Source organism: Pecten maximus, chromosome 15, assembly GCF_902652985.1.
Source record: "Pecten maximus chromosome 15, xPecMax1.1, whole genome shotgun sequence".
NCBI lineage: Eukaryota > Metazoa > Mollusca > Bivalvia > Pectinida > Pectinidae > Pecten > Pecten maximus.
In genome coordinates, this window is record NC_047029.1 from 27,577,658 (window position 1) to 27,597,104 (window position 19,447).

The following is a 19,447-nucleotide window of genomic DNA, read 5'->3' on the forward strand; positions in this document are numbered from 1 at the left end:
AAGTACAGATTTCCAAAAATCGTTTCCGAGACATTCCCCAGTTATGGTAGTGTCGTATCTAAGGACGGGCAGACATTTTTCTTTTTTGTTATGCGTGGATACGAACCGCTATAAAAGCGCGTGCATTCATTGAGACAAGTATCAGTCTCTCGATACATGCGCAAAGCGACACAGCTCTCAATAATATATTATACGTTCTCAATACACACGCCAACGGGTTTTTGTTTTCATTGTACGCAACTGCAGAACTTGGATATGGAATTTGAAGAGGTAATTATATACATATATATATACATATATATTTTATTTTACAATAAAAGAAAGAAAAGAAAATATTGACAATACAAAATATTTGGGCCTCAACAAAAACATGCACCTGATAAAATTATAAACATAGTAAATATGAGTAAACTCCTACCTGAGTCTTTCCAGTGGGATATGCAGCAAGAATAACTTTACAACTGTTACAGTAATTACATCCATAGTTTCCATCGAAATATTTTCCGTGTGTTCGTATCATTTGTGCACGTGTCATAACGATACTCGCGTGTGATACTACATTTTACAAGCGCTCAACTGACACAGTCATTTTGTTTTTATTCGATTTCAATGTGCAATGTAACACATTTATTTGTGTTTCATTGCACACACGCGTAGATATATATTGCAAATAATATTTTATTTTGTTATTTTAAACCAACAGGATTTGATCGACGATAGCATCCAGGATGACGAGGCAGGGGATGATCAGGAAATGGTTGAGGATATCTTCGGTATTGACATGGTCATGGAAGACGACACCGATTCCGAACATGGTGAGGAGGAGGAGGAGGAAATCGACGACGACGACCCTATCCCAACATTTGACAGGTATGTGTGTGTAAAAGTTGGTTATTCATTTAACAAGACTTTTACGTTATGGATATGATCGATTGATGTAATGAATCTACATTGAAACACTTGTCAGTGATATGCAGGTAAACTATTCTTTATGTTCTATAGTCAGCATGTACGTAGTTGTACATGTACACTAATATAATGTACGTGTATACGTAATGTGCTAACTGCAAATCATCAGCATATACATTATGTATATACTTTTCTACACTCCTGGGCAGGCGCTCATCCTGAAAGGTGTTATTTGATTATTTACCGTTTATTCTTCAGTATTACTGTATAATAGTCTTCTAATAATTAACAGGTCAGAGGAACATAATCTGTCAAGAGATAAAAAGTTCATCGTCAGTGAGAGTAAGCTGCTACAACTGATACAAAACCAACGATGTCATTGTGGTGAATCCATTAATCCTGGTTCTGTAAGAAAGGGGAGAAATGTTGCTGCAGCTGTTCACTACGAGTATTCTTGCATGGTGAGGAAAACAAATGGCAAAAATAAAAATTATGATAATGCATGCATGTGAAACTGAACATGTATGATTTCATTATATTCTTATAACACTTCACACACCTAAATGTATATACATATCTGCATATTTCAATGCTCAATACACAATAGTGATATAAATGAATCACAATACTTGTCTGTTATCTAAAGTAAATTTTGAACACAAGGCTCCGTTGCCAGGTACATTTTTATCTACAATGATACACAAGGTTGGGAAACATGAATACATGTATAACAAATTCCCTTTTGACAAATACATGTATTAATTAGCTAGCCCATGTGTACACAAATTTAATCATTTGCGATCTTATTAATTTTACATTCTGCAATGAACTTCAAACTTCATAATTTTGTATTTTCATTAGGTTGGACATCCACACAGATGGGTCTCTACAGAATTTTATGGCGGCAAGAGTGCAATCCAGATCATGTTACAGATGGCTGTACTACTTTCAGGGCTGACATGGTTCCCATTTGCTCAGGCATTTCAATTTGCAAATATTGCAATTGGCTCAGCATCAAACTTTTTTCGGTAATAATCTATACCAAAGAAGACCATCTAATGTATTTCAACCATGTCATTACATTTTCAATAATTTTAGTAACTCATCAAGGACAAATGAATGCTCTACAGTAAAATAAAGCATACTTATAATCTCCTACCTTTTTGATATCATCTTGATAAGAACAGCATGATTATGATATTTTTCCAATGCTTTACTAATACTTCCTTTATTTTCAGATACCAGAGAATATACAGAAACTGTATTTCAAACTGTTATCGTACAAAAATGAGAGGAATGCTTGACAAGTATAGGGACAGGAGCGTATGTGTTGCTATTGACGTCAGATATGATACGCCAGGTATGTTTACTCTGTAAATATAATGATTTTTTGATGTTGTGTGTATTTGTTGTTTTCTTATAATTTTTAACATTTTAACTTGGATTTACGGAGCGCAAGGTTACTGATACTATCAAATTGAACAGTTACACTGTAACTATTTTTTGGAGAATTTGTTTCTCATTATTTTGGGATGAAAACTGAATTTTCATAATCATTGTACTTTTGAACAGATTGTTTTCATCTTTGTATTTTCAGGTTTTTCTGCCAATAAAGCAACTGCCATATTCATGGAGTACATAAGCGGGGATATAATCCATATGGAAATAGGGGATTCAAGGGAAGTTGGCAGAAATTCCAACAAACTGGAATCTTTCATCATTTCCAGAGGAATGGCCTATCTCCAGACGAATGGTTTGAATGTGGTAGAGGTGGTGACCGATGCTAGTAGAGCGATTATATCTTTATTTGGTAAGTCATGCATGCACACAATAATACACGATTTTGTTTACAAAAACAAGCATGTTTGATGTTGTAAGAGTTATTGCCCTTGCTATTGTGTTCTGGTTTGTTGCTGTTGTAAGAGTTATTGTCCTTGGTTAATTCAGTGGCAAATATAAATATGAATAAATTGAAATCCCTTCAAAAATCCTATGCATATATCAAAATGTGTTATGGTGGGTTTTTTTTACAGAACAATCCAAATATGGGAACATCAGCCATAGCCTCGATGTTTGGCATAAAGCTAAGAAAATATTACAGGTATTGGGAGAGGCTGGCAGGAAAGTGAGCGGACGAGATGTTCTTCCATGGATTAAGTCAATTGTCAACCATTTCTGGTGGTGCTCTGCGAACTGTAGGGGGAATAAAGAAAGACTGAGAACTATGTGGTTATTCATACTGAGACATATTACCAATGTGCATAGGTCAATAATGTATGAATGCCCACATGGTCCTCTTTCTGTTCCAGAGGGCAAGAAATGGTTGACAATTGACTCGAATGCCTATAAAATTGTTAAGTAAGTATAAATTTGGGAACATCAGTCACCTCATCCCTGTTATATGAAAAATATTAATTCAATATAATTTATACTATTTCATTGAATATCGTGAGACTTGAAAGTTGTTAGTAAACAGGGAAAGACATAAAAGTATTTTATACATAAGTATATAAACCTTATCGGTTTCAAACAAAAAAGTAATTCACATTTAGTATTTTTTTTATATTAGAAATGAATATTGTTTTCGTTTTTTGCATACATTGTAATGATTTGATATATTTCTCAGATGTAAGCATTTTTATCTCACAGATCATTTGTAACCAACCGAATATGGCTCGGCAGCTTGAAGTACTATGCAACTAATAGGCACACAGGGAGAGTGGAGAATTTCAATTCACATACACTTCTCAGGTATTGCCCTAAGCGGTTGAAATTCTCCTACGATAGCTACATGTGTAGAAACCAGTTGGCTGTTCTTGATCACAATGAACACCAGAGCCGTGCACCTGCCAACCGCCAGGATGGACAACCATCTATCCAAGGGCAAGTTTCCAGGCGCACAAAGCAGTGGGTTGCTTTTCAACGACTAACGCCTAAAGAATTTCTTTACATCGAAGGTATTTACCAAAAGAAAACTTTACTTTATGGTAATTAGAACTGTTTTCTTAAATATATTTACAGTATGTTGCCAGAATAAGTGCTGGATCACTAGTATATGTTTTGTTTTTTGTTTAGAATTAAATTTTCAGCCCACCATCATTACATTTTGGGACTGATCGGAAAACAAGATGGCCAATAGGCCGCCATCTTGAATTTTGACAATTGAAGTTTGTTACTGATATAATTTCAATCACACTTAATAATTTTACATAATTTCCTAATATTAAAGTAGGTTGAAAGAAGAGAAAAGCAGAGAAAAGATCAGTCTTTCATTGGACTAATATAGATCATACAATGATGGGCACCATGATCCCTTTGGGATCTCTTGTTGATATTGCATAGTTTTATTATATTCCATAAGCTATTAAACTTCTTCCAAAGTACTATACAAGTAAAAACTGATTTTAGATCTGCTGGTGGAGTGCATGAGGGCAACATATGGAGTCACCAATGCATCACTCTCAAAAACTGCCCAAGAGTTAGATGTGTTGGCCCCCAACTTATCAAACGCTGCCAATCCAGGATCACAGGAAATATTTCACACAAGACAACAAAGATGTGAAGGTAATTATTTATTCCATGATTTATACATATATACCTAGGTATTACTATGGAATCGCTAGCTAGCATAAAATTGGATTACAATTGTCATTTTCAAACAGCATTTTCCGCAAACAAGCTACAACTCTTCAGAAGACTGGTAACCAGTGTACTGTCCATCAGGGTTTGGAAAACCTCGTCTGATGGAAAGTACAGCACAGGAGGGAATAACCCTCCTGTTGCCAGCCCCGAGTCTTCCCCACTGCCACAAAACAAAGTTGCGGTATGCTTGGCTGCGGAAAGTGCTGTTTGAAAAAGAGGGCTCATCATTGAACTGAAAAGCCCAGTTCAAAATATTAGCCACCTCCAAAACATCTACCCGAGCACAAATGTTAAAAAAGGTTCTGTGCGATGTAATGCATGTTGTCTGCCCACAACAAATGTTTTGCCGCCTCTGTCCCATGTCTTGACAATTACCACAAATGCACCATGGTACATTGGGTCCCACTGTCCCATGTATGCCTCTTGACAGGACCTGCCACACATCTCTGGGGATAGTTTCAGCCATGGTATTTAATGTCTGCCTCATTTGGTCAGGGTTCATGGTTTGGAATGAATTCTAGAAGAATGAAAAATATTGTTGTTTTTAAAACATATAGAAAATGAAAGGAAATGTTCTTTGATGTACTGCATGTAAACAAATGAACTACATGTGGAGGTGAGGACATTTATGTCTTACAGACATTACTAGTTTATTTCAAGTAAAACATTCAGCACATTGGTAAAGTAGTGAAATTATTTGATGAATATGTTTGTGCTCACTCTTAAAAAATGTCTCATGGCATCTTCTTCTTGTATAACAGGAGCTAGTCTGGTGTCCAATGCTGCATTTGGTGATGGTTGATGTTCAACAGATGATGGCTGTGGCAGATTCGGGCTCCGATTGCGGGAGCTAGTGGCAGCATATGGATGGTTTTGAATCCTCGTTCTTGATACTGTCTATAAGTATACATAACTATATGTATATAAAATTGTTTAAAACATTTCTGTGTTTTTGTTTTGTTTCCAGCAACTGCATACATACATTTCTAGTTTGAAACTGGATATATTGAAGTAACAGTTTTCAGAAATTGACTATACATGATCAAACATGATTACATACATTTTAACTTCCATCAATTGACTTGCTTTTCATTTACAAACTGCAGCGCCAAAATAATAATTTAATTTGAATGTTGAAAACAGTGTATATGATTATTTTCCAAGAATAACCGCTAGCACTGCTGATAGTGCATTTTGTTAGAATACCTACCACATGCTTATATTGGCAGTTAGGATTTAGGCAGTTAGAACTGCACCCAGTTCTGGCACAGACACAGCTTTTGCATTTGCCTTGGTTTCTGCATTTGCAGCATGGCTCAACTGTAGAATTTGTTGCCTGCACAAAAATTATAAACAGGTACAGTAAAAGTCTGTGTACATGTAACTTTTAATAATTGAAATTTCTGAAACGTTTTGCAAATTGAGTTTTTATTAGATATTTGATCAAAATCAAACAAAATCCTATTTTAACCCTATTTCAGTTTTAAAATATTTAGTTATTACTATTTTGGTTAAAAATCTAAAATCTTCCAATATATTTGAAATGTTAGAATTCGGGTCCAAATCCTAGTGAAGACAATTGGAATACATCCGAGGAGTTCCGAGTGTTAGTGTTGACGCGAGTACAAATCGGAACTCCTCGGACTGCTCGCAGTTTATCAAAATGGATGCACCCACGAAAAACACGTGAGAAAATGGATGGAGTATTTGGGATCAATTCGTTATGCATTTTTCAGCATTTATTTGGACACTTTATTTTGAACAAGATTTGAAAGAATATTGAGAGACACTGACCATCTTCCTGCTCAGGTTACAGGTAAGTGCTTCTTCTTTTTGGTGTCGTTCGCGAATACAGTTGTAGGTCACGTGGTGTACGTAGCATAGAAGGCGATACTGGTGTGTCACCGTGAACACCTGAGGTTAGAGTGAATGCAAGTGTGACGAAGCACCTTCCTTTTATAGCAGCGGCAGCCTGGTTGTATCCACGCATAACAAAAAAGAAAAATGTCTGCCCGTCCTTAGATACGACACTACCATAACTGGGGAATGTCTCGGAAACGATTTTTGGAAATCTGTACTTGTATTATTTTTTTTAAATCTCAATTGGATGCTTTTTAACTTGCACTGTCAGCTTTAATGGTATGCAAATGTTGGCCCTGGCTGTTCCCTTAAACTGATGGGTCAGGCCAAAAAGTGTTAATCAAATTTACTGAAATATTTCAAAAATCAGGTGACCGTTAAGGCCCATGGGCCTCTTGTTAGTACATAAATGACTTCCCTTTTACTTTGCTAATTTCAATTTTCAATTGAATATTTCACCACTTGGTTTGGTTTGGTTTTATTTGTTTAACGTCCTATTAACAGCTATGGTCATTTAAGGACGGCCTCCCGTGTTTGCGATATGCATGCGTGTGGTGAGTGCGTATGTGTGTTTTGGGGAGCTGCGGTATTTACGTGTTAAGTCTCCTTGTGATCGGCCGGAACTTTTGCCGATTTATAGTGCTACGTCACTGAAGCATACTGCCGAAGACACCCAGCAGGACACCCCACCCGGTCACATTATACTGACAACGGTCCAACCAGTCGTCCCACTCCAAATATGCTGAGCGCTAAGCAGGAGTAGCAACAATCTAATTGAAATCCAGATGGTCATTCTCACACGTCAGGGTGACCTTTGAAATGTGTGTATTTCACTTTCAGGGCGAATTGGCAATTTGTCGATGTCATCGAAGCAAAACAATTCGTCACAGCATGCATCTGAAGCAAACCATTTAGGGACAGTATATAGCTATGTGACCGATTATACCAGCTATGCACTCTAGTCATGCTAATTCGGACATATAAAATTCACTTCTAAGATTCTGGAAGTAGTCATTTGATTGGCTAATCCAAACGGTCACCCTGACGTGACCCCTTATGGGATGTTGTTAGATGTTCATGTAACGTAGTGAGAATGACCATCTAGATTTTAATTAGATTGGAGTAGCAACTACCATTTTTAATAACTCTGGTATGTCTCGGCCAGGGGACAGAACCCATAGCCTTCCTCACACGGGCGAACGCTCAACTGAAGACCAAAAGTGAGGCATCGTCAAGGGAGACATTAGAAAGAAAAAGTTCAGAAAGTGAAAAGATAATATCCCAAATTTAGTCGCCTCTTACGATCAAGCAATGGGGGCAGCAGGTACAATTCTTACGCCCTACCTACAGAGGGTCTGTTAGCGTTAGCAATTCTCGTTGTCTACATCAATCGCAATAGTAACAGTGATGTCACAATAGATTCACGCGCAAATTTTGAAAGAGCGGGTACTATCGCTATATTGTACCCATGTGTTTAGTTAATGGGAGGTCAGTGTTTTGTCATGTAATGCACTTTTAACCCGAGGTTGCTCAGTCTCACATGTTAACTTGCAAACTGAACGATACTGGTCAATTTCAGCATTAACAATTTGACACGAAAATCCAGTTTTCTCTAACGCAGCTTTAAGGGCAAATTTGTTGCAAATAAACTGGTTTGGGTTTATGGTTTAAACCTGGTTTTCAAACCGGTTTCTAAACTAAAACTGGTTGCTCTTGAGAAATAAAAGGTTCTAGTTTTCAATATGTTGTCGTTGGGAGAGAAAGTGGTAAATGCTTCAGTTCTAACTGATACATTGGAAAACCTGTAGGATGATATAGAGAGTGTTGGTGGCAGTATTTGAAACGATAATACCTCCCGAAGGCACAAAATCCTCCGAATCTCAAATTATGTTGAAGACATACTTACACAATACAATGACGAGAGTTTTCGGAAAAGATTCCATATGAGCAGGGAAACGCATGCAGCTGTAGCAGACATTCTTTCAAAACTGTCATACCAATTGGAAAACAGTTATTCATATATATAAAATATGTGTCCAGTCAAATGACACTACAAGCCATAGCTGACAAGTTTCGAGTGTGCGAGTATACCGTGTTCAACATTGTTGAAAGGCTTTCTTCGATCATGTGCAAAGAACTGATGCCTAAATATATCAAATGGCCACAGGGTGAACAAGTATCTGAAGTTGTGAAAGGATTTGAAGGACTTTAATATTTTCCTGGTGTGACAGGCGCTATAGACTGCAGTCAACTCCAAATAAAAAACCCAAATATTGTCCAGAAAATTATATTAACCGAAAGTCATTCCCGTCTGTAAATTTATAAATCTATAAAACCAATACTATTTCAAAAAGTGACACAAAAACAAATCAAATTAGGTTCATGAAAAATTAACAGTTACTGAAATCAGCTTACAATAATCTAACAAATTGTACAAAAGAAAAAAAAGTACCTCCAAAAAGAAGATAACATTAATAATACAAATCAACAGTACAAACTTAAAACAAATGTATCTTTAAAAAATCAACAGTACAAACATAACTATGTAATATGTATATTCAGAAGTATGTTCATAAAGTATTTTAACAATCATATTAAACTTGATATATAAAAATAACAAGTCAAACTAAATCTTACAATAGAAACAAAATGATCTTCATAAACTTAACAATGATATAAAAGAAACAAAAGTATCTTCATAAACTTAATAATAATATAAAAGAAACAAAAGAATCTTCATAAACTAAAATGATATAAAAGAAACAAAAACATCTTCATTCAAAAACAACAGTACATATAAATTTTACAATAATCTAACAATGATATGAAAGAAACAAAGGTTTCTTCTGCCCTGCAGGTAGGGCGTAAGAATTGTACCTGCTGCCCCATTGCATGATCGTAAGAGGCGACTAAATTTGGGATCTTATCTTTTCTCTTCTTTCTTATAACAACTTACTTCTTCCTAATGTCTCCCTTGACACTGCCTCACTTTTGGCCTTTAGTTGAGCGTTCGCCCCTGTGAGGAAGGCTTTGGGTTCTGTTCCCTGGCCGAGACATACCAGAGTCTTTCAAAATGGTAGTTGCTGCTCCTGCTTAGCGCTCAGCAAATTAGGAGTGGGACGACTGGTTCGCCCGTTGTCAGTATAATGTGACCGGGTGGGGTGTGCTGCTGGGTGTCTTCGGCAGTATGCTTCAGTGAGGTAGCACTATAAATCGGCAAAAGTTCCGGCCTATCACAAGGAGACTTAACACGAACATACCGCAGCCTCCCAAAACACACATATGCACTCACCACACGCATACATGTCGCACGCACGGGAGGCCGTCCTTAAATGACCTTAGCTGTTAATAGGACGTTAAACAAAATAAACCAAACCAAACCAAATCATAAAAAACAGTATATATATATATATATACATATCAACATTAGAATAATCTAAGAATGATATATAAAAAAAGTATCTTGATAAAATATCAACAGTTCAAACTGCATATTAAATAAAAACAAGAGTACGGCACAGTACGACACAACACACGTCGTACCTTGCTTGTAATTATGATACTTGAAAATAATGGATATTTGCGAATTATTCCTGAATTTATACATTATTCAAGCAAAGACGAAAAAGTTCTTGCTTTTTCTAACTAAATATAAAACACCAAGGGCCCTAACTCTAGAGAGTCTAAGAAATATTGAGGAATCAAACTGCTGTTCAGGAAAACACTATTTCATTTCAGGATGATAAAGTCTAGAAAACTTGAAAGAGATCAGATGCAATATGTAGGAGATCTCTGGACAATTGGTTTGGTTTGGTTTATTTTGTTTAACGTCCTATTAACAGTTAAGGTCATTTAAGGACGGCCTCTCGTGAGTGCGACAACCATATTAATTTTATACAAAGCACCCAAATTAATTAGGTTCTATAAAGGGCCATAACTCTGGTAAATCAAAGTGATATTCAGGAAAGCACGACATACTGTCATGGTTATTATGTATACCAAGTTTGAAAGAAATTGGTTATCATCTCCGGATTTGACGGGCGTATGGCAATGACCAGCTTAATATTTAATCAATAATCCAACCCTAACTTAAAAGTTACAAAATAACCTTCATAACAAAATAATTCAACAGCATGTTACACAAATGAACAGGATAACTATGGCATCCTCGGATATATGTATTCATGCTTTCATCATCAGTAGCTGCAGATGCGCCTGTAAAATGGGATTATACATATACAACATGTACAATTATAGTTTTAACACATGTTTAAAAAGATAAGGTATGACAGCAGTTAGTACAAAAAGTAACAGAAAAAAAGTACATTAACCTCACTACTACATTGATAGACAGGATCAGTTGTGAGCTTTTGGTTGTGAATAGAACAAAATTGGGGAGTGATTATATACAGCATTATGCTTCCTCAAAAGATGCAAATGAAAGTTATACAGACAGATATCCCATAGGGCCTAGGTGTATAGATATTTCAGTGATTACAAAACATTCGGATTTAAGTTTAAAATTTCTAACATTTTCAGAGTTTATAATCTGACAGCCACAATAGATCTATGTAATTTGGTTGTGTTACATACCAGCATAATTTGCAGGTTTGTCATTTCCAGTACTAGTGCTTTCGGTTCCTAATGTGAACACAGGTCTAACATTGGGCTTGTAGCGGTAATATTCTTAAAAATCTTTCAAATATGGACATTCTTTACGATCATTTCTACTTAGCTTGTGGTGAATACAGTCCCGGTACGCTTTGGTGAAGTTTTTTCATTTCTGCTCACACTGGGACGCACTAAAGTTGAACCCCTGTTCATTTACGTGCCGAGCTATAATTTGCCAAACCATCTTCTTTTTGGTCGAAGGCTCATTAAACTTTGCCTCCTCTTTCCTCTATAGCTCGATAAGAGAAATGACAGCACCATTGCACTACTTACTAGTAAGTGGAATCGAGACCAATGGTATCGGCAATGCATGCATGGCTGCCTCACTTGTGTGACCTGAAAGAGAGAGACAATCCTTACCGAACCACAATGTCAGGAAATAAGTAGGTGGGGACAAATCCATAATCCTACACAATATGCCGAGACCCAATAAAGAAAGGTAGACAATCCTTACCCTAACACAATATTGTTTGACTTTGTCCATTAGGGGGAGACAATTCTTTCCTCCAACACGATATCAATATGCCAGAACTTGTCAGTAAAATGTGTTTATTTCTTTATGTTAAAAACATAGTCCACATGTGAAAAAATTGCAAAATATTTCTGCAATATTTTGCCATAATATCACTCCTACATATGTAGGCAGCCAATGAACATAAACTAAATTGAATGGATATGGAGTGTATAACCCCAAAACTTTAAAGTGGGTTTTAATGCAAAAACGTCTCAAAATGGTAAAATGCAAAGCAAAAATCATAATTTTCCCCCATAATTGTGCCATAACATCAATCCTAGACCTCTAATGAATGTATAAACTGAATTTGAAGGATGTCGGGTGTATACTTTTGGACTTACAAGCTTTCCAAAAACTTGCCCTAAAAACTTTTCAAGTTTTGGGATGGGACGCAGACGCGGACACCGTGGGTACAGCATTAGCTCACGGTTACTCGTAAGCAAAATATCGCCCTCTCAACTCCCACAGTTGTTTTATTTCAAAGGCCGCCAAAGATGTTCAGGCAATGTGAAAAAATGTAAAAGCCACAATTAGATGATTTTAATCAGACCGATCAGAAAGTATAAGTACTATTACATTTATTCGAGGTAATTACCTTCTGTTTCTTTTTTTGCAAATAAAGCTGTCAAAATGGCCCCAATCTACTAATACATTTATTAGCCATGGTGCCATTTCCTCCACTGCAACTTCCCCTTGCTCATTTAAAGTCTCCCTAGCCTTGGGAAAGATTGGCTTTGATTTGTCAAACACAATGACAGGAATGTCTGCTGGGCTTATCCTTTGTGAAGCCCATCTGCATCTTCTTCACTATTACATACATGACTTTTCAAGATATCTGCTGATATGCCGGTGATATTTTCCAGGTATAAAGTCAGAAATGGGACCATATGACTTGCAAGACCGCGTCAGAGATTTGATGAATCTGCAATAAAAAAGGGAATTTCAAACAAAGTTTACTTTTTGGAATAGATGTATGTTTTACAAAACAAGAGGGTCATGGGATAACAAACTTCAACTGTCAGAATACAGGATGGATGCCTGTCGGTCATGTTGTTATCCAATGAGTCACAAAATGCAATATGCACAACTAGGGAGCAAGGGAAACTTACATATGGAGTTTGATAATTATCCCCAGTACTTTCTGAGAAAGAGTGGTAACTAAACTTCAACTGTCAAAATCCAAAATGGTCGTCTATCGTCCATGTTGTTTTTCAATCGGTCAGAAAAATGCAATATGCACAAGGGGAGTCTACATATAAAAGGGCCTGTTTCCAAAATGGCCCCTTCTCTGATTCAAATTTCCTGTTGGTGGTGCATTGCCCATGCCGTTGTGGTCACAAATCTATAAAGTATAAAATTTAGGTCACTTGGTTTGTTTTTTATGGCTCCTCAAAGTTGTACCTTTCAGAAGCTGTCTAAGTGTTGATAAAATGTGCATGTTATGTAAAATATTAATGAAAATCTAATCAAATGATGGTCACCGTAAAGAATACATTCATGGCATGATTGTGACAAAAAATCATGTTTCCATCGCGCCATTTAGCTGTTTTATGGAAGAAACAATCTCAAAAATGCCATTTTCGATGATAACATTTTAGACACAAAAACTGTGTTTTTTAAGAGAATACACCCTTTTATGGGCGTTGGATGCAAACCAATTTTTATCCTATTAAACAGTACGTAATATGCTATTGATGAGAGGAAAAATCATCAACATGTAAGTGGTGGAACATTTTCAAATCTTGGGTTGAATTAGCCTATGGTTGAATTGCCGATTTTCGACTTTCTTTAGATAATTAACAAAAACACGAGAGTATTTGCTCGGTATGTTGAGAATATGTACACAGATATGAAAAAAAAGTGAGAGAAACACTTTTTCATAAAAAAAATCCAAGATGGCTATTTCACAAGTCCCCTTGGTTGAAGACATTGGCTGACAAATAGACAGAACAACAAACAAAACGTGTTCCTTATGATTTTGGTTGGTTTTCGCATTTACGGGAGTGTTCATAGCTACGGGCGATTGTATAATACCTATATTTATAATTTGGTTAGTCACATGGTAACGGGGATCTTTCATATCGAGCCCCAAACATACTTTCGACATATGCACTCCGTTGCCGCATGGAAAACTATTTCAAGTTTTGTCGGAATTTCTTCACCTGTGGTTGTAATGGTCGAGGGTTTTCCAGCGCCCTGTAATACCCAAGGTAGTACAAGATACTGGAGATGTGCGCACACATTCCCATCGTTCTCTCTCCAACTGGGCACTGGCAGTAGTAGTCCTTTATTGGGGCCTCATCATCGGGTGAAACGGTGAACCGTATCCAAACGTTATATTTCGTTTGGCTTTTGTGTCGAGAATGTATTTGACATCGGAGAAGGTCTGGGGAGTGCTGGTAAAGCCACACCTTATAGTCTCCGTCATCACTTAAATGTTCGGCGATGTAACCAGGAGCCAGAGATATCTGATACGTTCCAGACGTAATGGTTCTCAAGTAATCGAGATCGAGACGGGGAAACAGTACGGAAGATGCATCCATCTTGACAAACTCGGACCTTGCCCGTCTAGATAGATCCGGATCTGTCTTGACTCTCTGAGCTAAACCATTCGGTGTTGTCAAACGGTCCTTCATACGTTCAGCCATTAGCCTATCCTTGGCATCTCTCTCTGGAGATCTCTGGTAGATCGGTCCTCTAATACCATTCAGACAGGCTGTGACGGTTCGAAGCAAAGCCTCGATGACATTGATAAAGCTGTTAGACACCAATTGCGTTCGGAAGAACGTCCACTGTTTCAGACGACCATGATAGGATTCCACAATCCACCTCGATTTGGTGATAGTTCTGTCAAGATTTGCTTGGACGTCAGAATGTTGACTTTGACGGGGTTTCAGGTATGACGGCATGCTAGCATTGAGGCCAGAGGCTTCGAGAACTGGTAGGACATCTCTAAAACCTCGGTCAACGACAACATTGTCATCTGGTTGTAGCCAAGTAACTAGCTTGTCCATGACTTTTTTTGTAATTGTAGCATCATTTTCGCTGCCAGTGAATGGTCCTACTGTGTCCAGAATGTAGCCATCTGGTAAGGCGATGCTCATGAATTTGAGATATTTTCTCTTCTTCTGGCCACAGTAGGACATTCTCTGGAGCTTGTGGTTGGAGCTTTTCTGGATATAAATATAGGTGCCATCTAATATGGCAGTGGCTTTATCTCCAAAAAATGCTTCTGAAAAGACAGTATTGTGCCCGAGCAACTGTTCTCTTGTCAAGTGATCCGGACCTAGAAATTGTGGGACTATCGATGTGTCTAATGCCTGTACTATGGAGTGGAAAGTTTTGGACACACTTGACTTGGAAATTCCAAAAAGAGAAGAACACTGACTCCAGGAAATGTCGGTTTTCAGTTTTACCCAGAACAGCAATAGAGCATCGTGTGTAGTCTTGGTATATATACCAGATGAAAAATATGGGGAACAGTGCGAGTGGATTTCGAGGAACTGATCTTTGGACCAACCTGTCCAGGCAATGCATGCCGAGTCATCAAGAGAAGAAAAGCTTATTGCAAACGCAGACTGGTTCTGTGAAAGGACGTGCGACACCTCTAGGAGGTCATTAATGATTTCGGACGATTTTGATGGTAACCGAGATTCCAAGGAACCTCTACCATCAAGGACAACCTCTGTAGACGGATCTAAGTCGTTACCAATAAGGTGAATGGAGCAGACGCGGGATGAGGTGGGACACCACAGTTTGTGTGAATAGATCAGGTGATGTCTTGCACGTTTTGGTAAGACTGATGATTTTGTTCCATTTATTGCAAAGGTAACAAGACAGAGACAGCATTTTTTGTGTGAAGATGATCCATTCATAAGATCATGAAGGGTTAGCAACAGCAGGATATGGGACGGGGAGTCGTCTTCTTCCTTTATTTCCTGGTTCTGCTCGGGTTCAGGTTCAGGCTGATTTTTGTTCCGAAGATACTTCATGTAGCACTTCTGGCAAATAAGTGCTTGTTCCTTTGCTGACATCAATCCTTGTTGCACCAGCGTATCTAGGAGCCATTTATATTGTGGACTATTTACATTGCGTGCACTTCTGTTCGTATTGCCACTACGTTTCTTGAAGTATAGTTGACAGCCTTCTCCAACACATTTACCGTCCATCTTGAAACAATAACTATTGGTTTATGAAGCGTCGATAAAGTAACAAAATAGCAAGCCAACGCTTTGGAGATGGGACAATAAAACAAGGAAAGTGAGACAAGAATAGCTAGCGGCCTCCCAAAACTCACATACGCACTCGCCACACGCATGCATGTCGCACGCACGGGAGGCCGTCCTTAAATGACCTTAGCTGTTAATAGGACGTTAAACAAAATAAACCAAACCAAACCAAACCTACATGAATGTATCCCTGGAATCGTCTAAAGGTGGATACCCTTACATCCTGGTACTGACGGATCATAACACCCAAAATGCACAGGCATACCCAATTCGTAACCAGTCGGCGAGAACTACTGCAGCAATTTTATTTAACAATGTCTTTGTACACTACGGTTTTCCGAAGCGAATACATACATATCAGGGAGCCAACTTTGTAGGAAAACTCATTCAGGAACATTGCAGGATCACTGGAATAGAGAAATCGGCCTCCCGTGCGTGCGACATGCATGCGTGTGGTGAGTGCGTATGTGTTTGGGAGGCTGCGGTATGTCTAATGGGTCGAGCCACCTTAATATATTCGTTCGTCATGTTATTGTGAGTTGTATATCAGTGTGTATAAAATGTGTGCTCTACGTATCGTGTGCGTTACGTGTATACCTGTTTGTCTATGCATGTTATGACACGTGACCTGAGACTGACCAATAGTTTACTGCCACCGACTAAGGACAATTGCCACCTGTATACCCAGGTGTGCACCAATCTTATTAAAATCTAGATGGTCATTATCACTACGTTGCATGGTCGTGTGATTGGATGATTGGGTGTGCCCGAGGCAGACGATACAGGGACGTAGCCGGTACGGGTCCTATTAGACCAGAAAATTCTATCATTAAAACCTTTGCACCAAAGCTGTGAGGTAATTTTGTTCGATACTTTTATGGTATTATCTGGTTTAAATTATTCTATATCAGCTATTTAATATATCATATTTATAAGTCAAATTGCACTGAAATGTCAGTACAGTTAGCTTTTAGAGGAGACTAATTTATAGTATTTTCTTGTTTAGTAGGCGATATTTGCCGCTACCAATTATATGATTCATTGTAAAAGGTAAAGTTTATTTATAATTTATATTAATAATTAATTTATATCCTTTACTTCTCTTACATAATTGACGCTTCATATGTCGTGAATTATGGAAACTCATATTCTTATAGGAGTGGTTTCCCTTCTCTTGTATACGGGAATAGTCTCAGGTGCGTGTCCGGGTGTGAAAGCGTGATTTTATTATGTTTGTTTTATGTATTTTACAGAGTATATGTTCGACGGATTTGAATAAATTGCCAAAGAAACCTACCCTTGAGTTCGATTTTTTTATGAAATAGGGAAAAAACGAGAACTGTTACAAATATACTGCTTGTACTCTTTAATTGTAGCATGGACATATTTCATGATTTCTTTCACAAGAAGAACAAGAGGAGAGAGGTAGGGGTTTGAGATTATAGAGAGATGGGCTCTTATTGGGTAAAATATGGTACAAATGGAAAGAAACCGATGGGTTTTTTGTCACATTGAACAACTACATATACAAACTGTGATTTTTCTCTTATGTAATTGTACTTAAATGTCAAGAGGCTTCCAAACTATGGATAATCTACTAAATTAAATCGATATATTATTTATGAACTCCAAAGAGACCACGGTGGTTTTTCCTGGGTATTTCGGGAAAATTCAATTGAGAAAAAAAGTAATAAACTGGGAAAAAATCATACACAAACCATTGATTTTACGAGTCCATACTATGGCAAAACAATATATATATAAACAAAGAATTAAGGTTGCTTTAAAAAATGAAACTGGGACATTCTTTTCTGAATTTTAAAAAGTAGTCACAATTTCAATTGGAAAAAAAGTTTATTTTGTGAAAAAGAAGACTAAAATGCATTGGGAATGGAATGGTTTGGGGCACCCAGTTATATTTGGTTTGGTTTGGTTTATTTTGTTTAACGTCCTATTAACAGCTAAGGTCATTTAAGGACGGCCTCCCGTCAAATTATACTGACAACGGGCGAACCAGTCGTCCCACTCCCTAATATGCTGAGCGCTAAGCAGGAGTAGCAACTACCATTTTTGAAGTATATCTCGGCCAGGAGACAGAACCTAAAGCCTTCCTCACACAGGAGCGAACGCTAAACTAAGGGCCAAAAGTAGGGAGCGGGGAAAGAATATGTCTGCATATCGCAAAAGCCGACTAATTGAGTCCAAGAGTCTTCTTCTTTTCAGAGGACATTTGAGTGCCCGATAATACGGCCTGTCGCTTAGGATGTTGATTTCATACAAAATGTAGTTCCAATATAAGCTTTAACAAAAACACTCGGTCAATTAACCCTAGTGGTGCTATTTCCGCCTTTTGGCGTTCCATGGAAGAAAAGTGAATCCCCAATTTGATATTTCTTGTATTTAGCATGACGTGCATAGCTTGCATAATCTGTCAATTTGTTTAAAGTCATTTCGTCCCAGAAAGCATATAGCTACAGGTATACAGTGCCTGGCCATAATACAGTACTCAAAATGGCGACGTCGTTACTTGACGTTTCTATTATATGGTGTATTTGAAACGTGATTTTTTTTAAAATTAAAGTCATTTAATTTAAACTTACCTTTTAGTATTTTGTAATACATCACTTAGCCTTGATTACAGCCCGTAATCTATTTGGTATTGTTCCATATAAAGATGTCCATATTTCTTTAATAATCTGGATCAGACTTGCACGATTTGTTATGTTTGCTAATCTCCCTTGAAGTTTAACTTGTATTAGTCTCCAAACATTTTCTATAATATTGATATCTGGAGACGGACTTGGCCAGGTTAAAGTCTGAATTTCATTTTCCTCCTTCCATGTACGGGTCATAATAGACTGGTGTACGGGGCAATTATCCTCTTGAAAGATCCACGAACTGTTGGGGAAATCTTTAGTGACAACTGGCCATAAACAATCCTCAAAGACATTTATATACTTTTCAGTGTCGATATTTCCATCAACTTCAGTTAGTGTACCTACCCCGTTTATGGACAAACACCCCCAAAACATTGCCGATACCCCAGAGCGTGGGGAGTGACTGTTATACGTTCCCAAACAGTCTGCGCGGAATTTCTCGGAGGGTTTTCTCCAAACATATATTTGTCTGTCCTTGCTTAAAATAACTTTCATTTCATCACTAAAAATCACCTGTGACCAATTATTATCCACATTCCACGCAAGTTTTGCTCTACACCACCGCACTCTGTTTTCCCCGATTGATTTTAGAAATCGTTATTGTTTTGGCTACTGAGCATCTCCTGTAATTATTTTCCGACAATCTTCGTCTAACTGACCTCTGTGACAATTGATGAGGAACACTTTCATTAAAAGATGCAGTCAAATCCGCTAAAGACTGTCGTCTGTTCTTCCTCACAAGCCGGCAAAGTACTCTGTCACTATGATCCGTCATAATACGTTCTCGTCCACTTCGAGGTTTATTTTCCACTGAACCTCTATCACGACAACGTTTACGCACTTTCTGTACAGTATTGGGGCTGATTCCTACAATTTTGCCAATTTTCCTCGATGAAAATCCATTTTCTTTCATCTTAATGATCGTCTGCTTCTGCTCGGCTGTCAAATCACTGCCTTGAGGCGCC

At 37.7% G+C, this 19,447-nt stretch overlaps 2 protein-coding genes across 2 annotated transcripts; both read left to right on the forward strand.

The window, feature by feature from the left end:
* The first annotated feature begins 255 nt into the window (after positions 1 to 255).
* On the forward strand, positions 256 to 3,236 carry LOC117343357. The gene is made up of 8 exons (XM_033905699.1): positions 256 to 270; positions 704 to 870; positions 1,202 to 1,316; positions 1,771 to 1,937; positions 2,148 to 2,269; positions 2,507 to 2,719; positions 2,943 to 3,034; positions 3,219 to 3,236. Exons 1-8 carry the CDS (start codon positions 256 to 258, stop codon positions 3,234 to 3,236), a joined length of 909 nt encoding a protein of 302 aa, XP_033761590.1.
* A 406-nt stretch (positions 3,237 to 3,642) lies between these two features.
* LOC117344203 lies at positions 3,643 to 5,492 on the forward strand. The gene is made up of 3 exons (XM_033906866.1): positions 3,643 to 3,866; positions 4,318 to 4,473; positions 5,313 to 5,492. Exons 1-3 carry the CDS (start codon positions 3,701 to 3,703, stop codon positions 5,351 to 5,353), a joined length of 363 nt encoding a protein of 120 aa, XP_033762757.1. The 5' UTR covers positions 3,643 to 3,700; the 3' UTR covers positions 5,354 to 5,492.
* The last annotated feature ends 13,955 nt before the right edge of the window (positions 5,493 to 19,447 follow it).

Excerpts from the sequence above, each read along its gene's own strand:
- LOC117344203 (XM_033906866.1), top strand. The coding sequence starts at position 3,701 with ATGTGTAGAAACCAGTTGGCTGTTCTTGATCACAATGAACACCAGAGC. Across the intron at positions 3,867-4,317 it reads AGAATTTCTTTACATCGAAG|ATCTGCTGGTGGAGTGCATG; the intron begins GTATTTACCAAA and ends AACTGATTTTAG. Across the intron at positions 4,474-5,312 it reads AAGACAACAAAGATGTGAAG|GAGCTAGTCTGGTGTCCAAT; the intron begins GTAATTATTTAT and ends CTTGTATAACAG.
- LOC117343357 (XM_033905699.1), top strand. Across the intron at positions 871-1,201 it reads CCTATCCCAACATTTGACAG|GTCAGAGGAACATAATCTGT; the intron begins GTATGTGTGTGT and ends AATAATTAACAG. Across the intron at positions 1,317-1,770 it reads AATCCATTAATCCTGGTTCT|GTTGGACATCCACACAGATG; the intron begins GTAAGAAAGGGG and ends TATTTTCATTAG.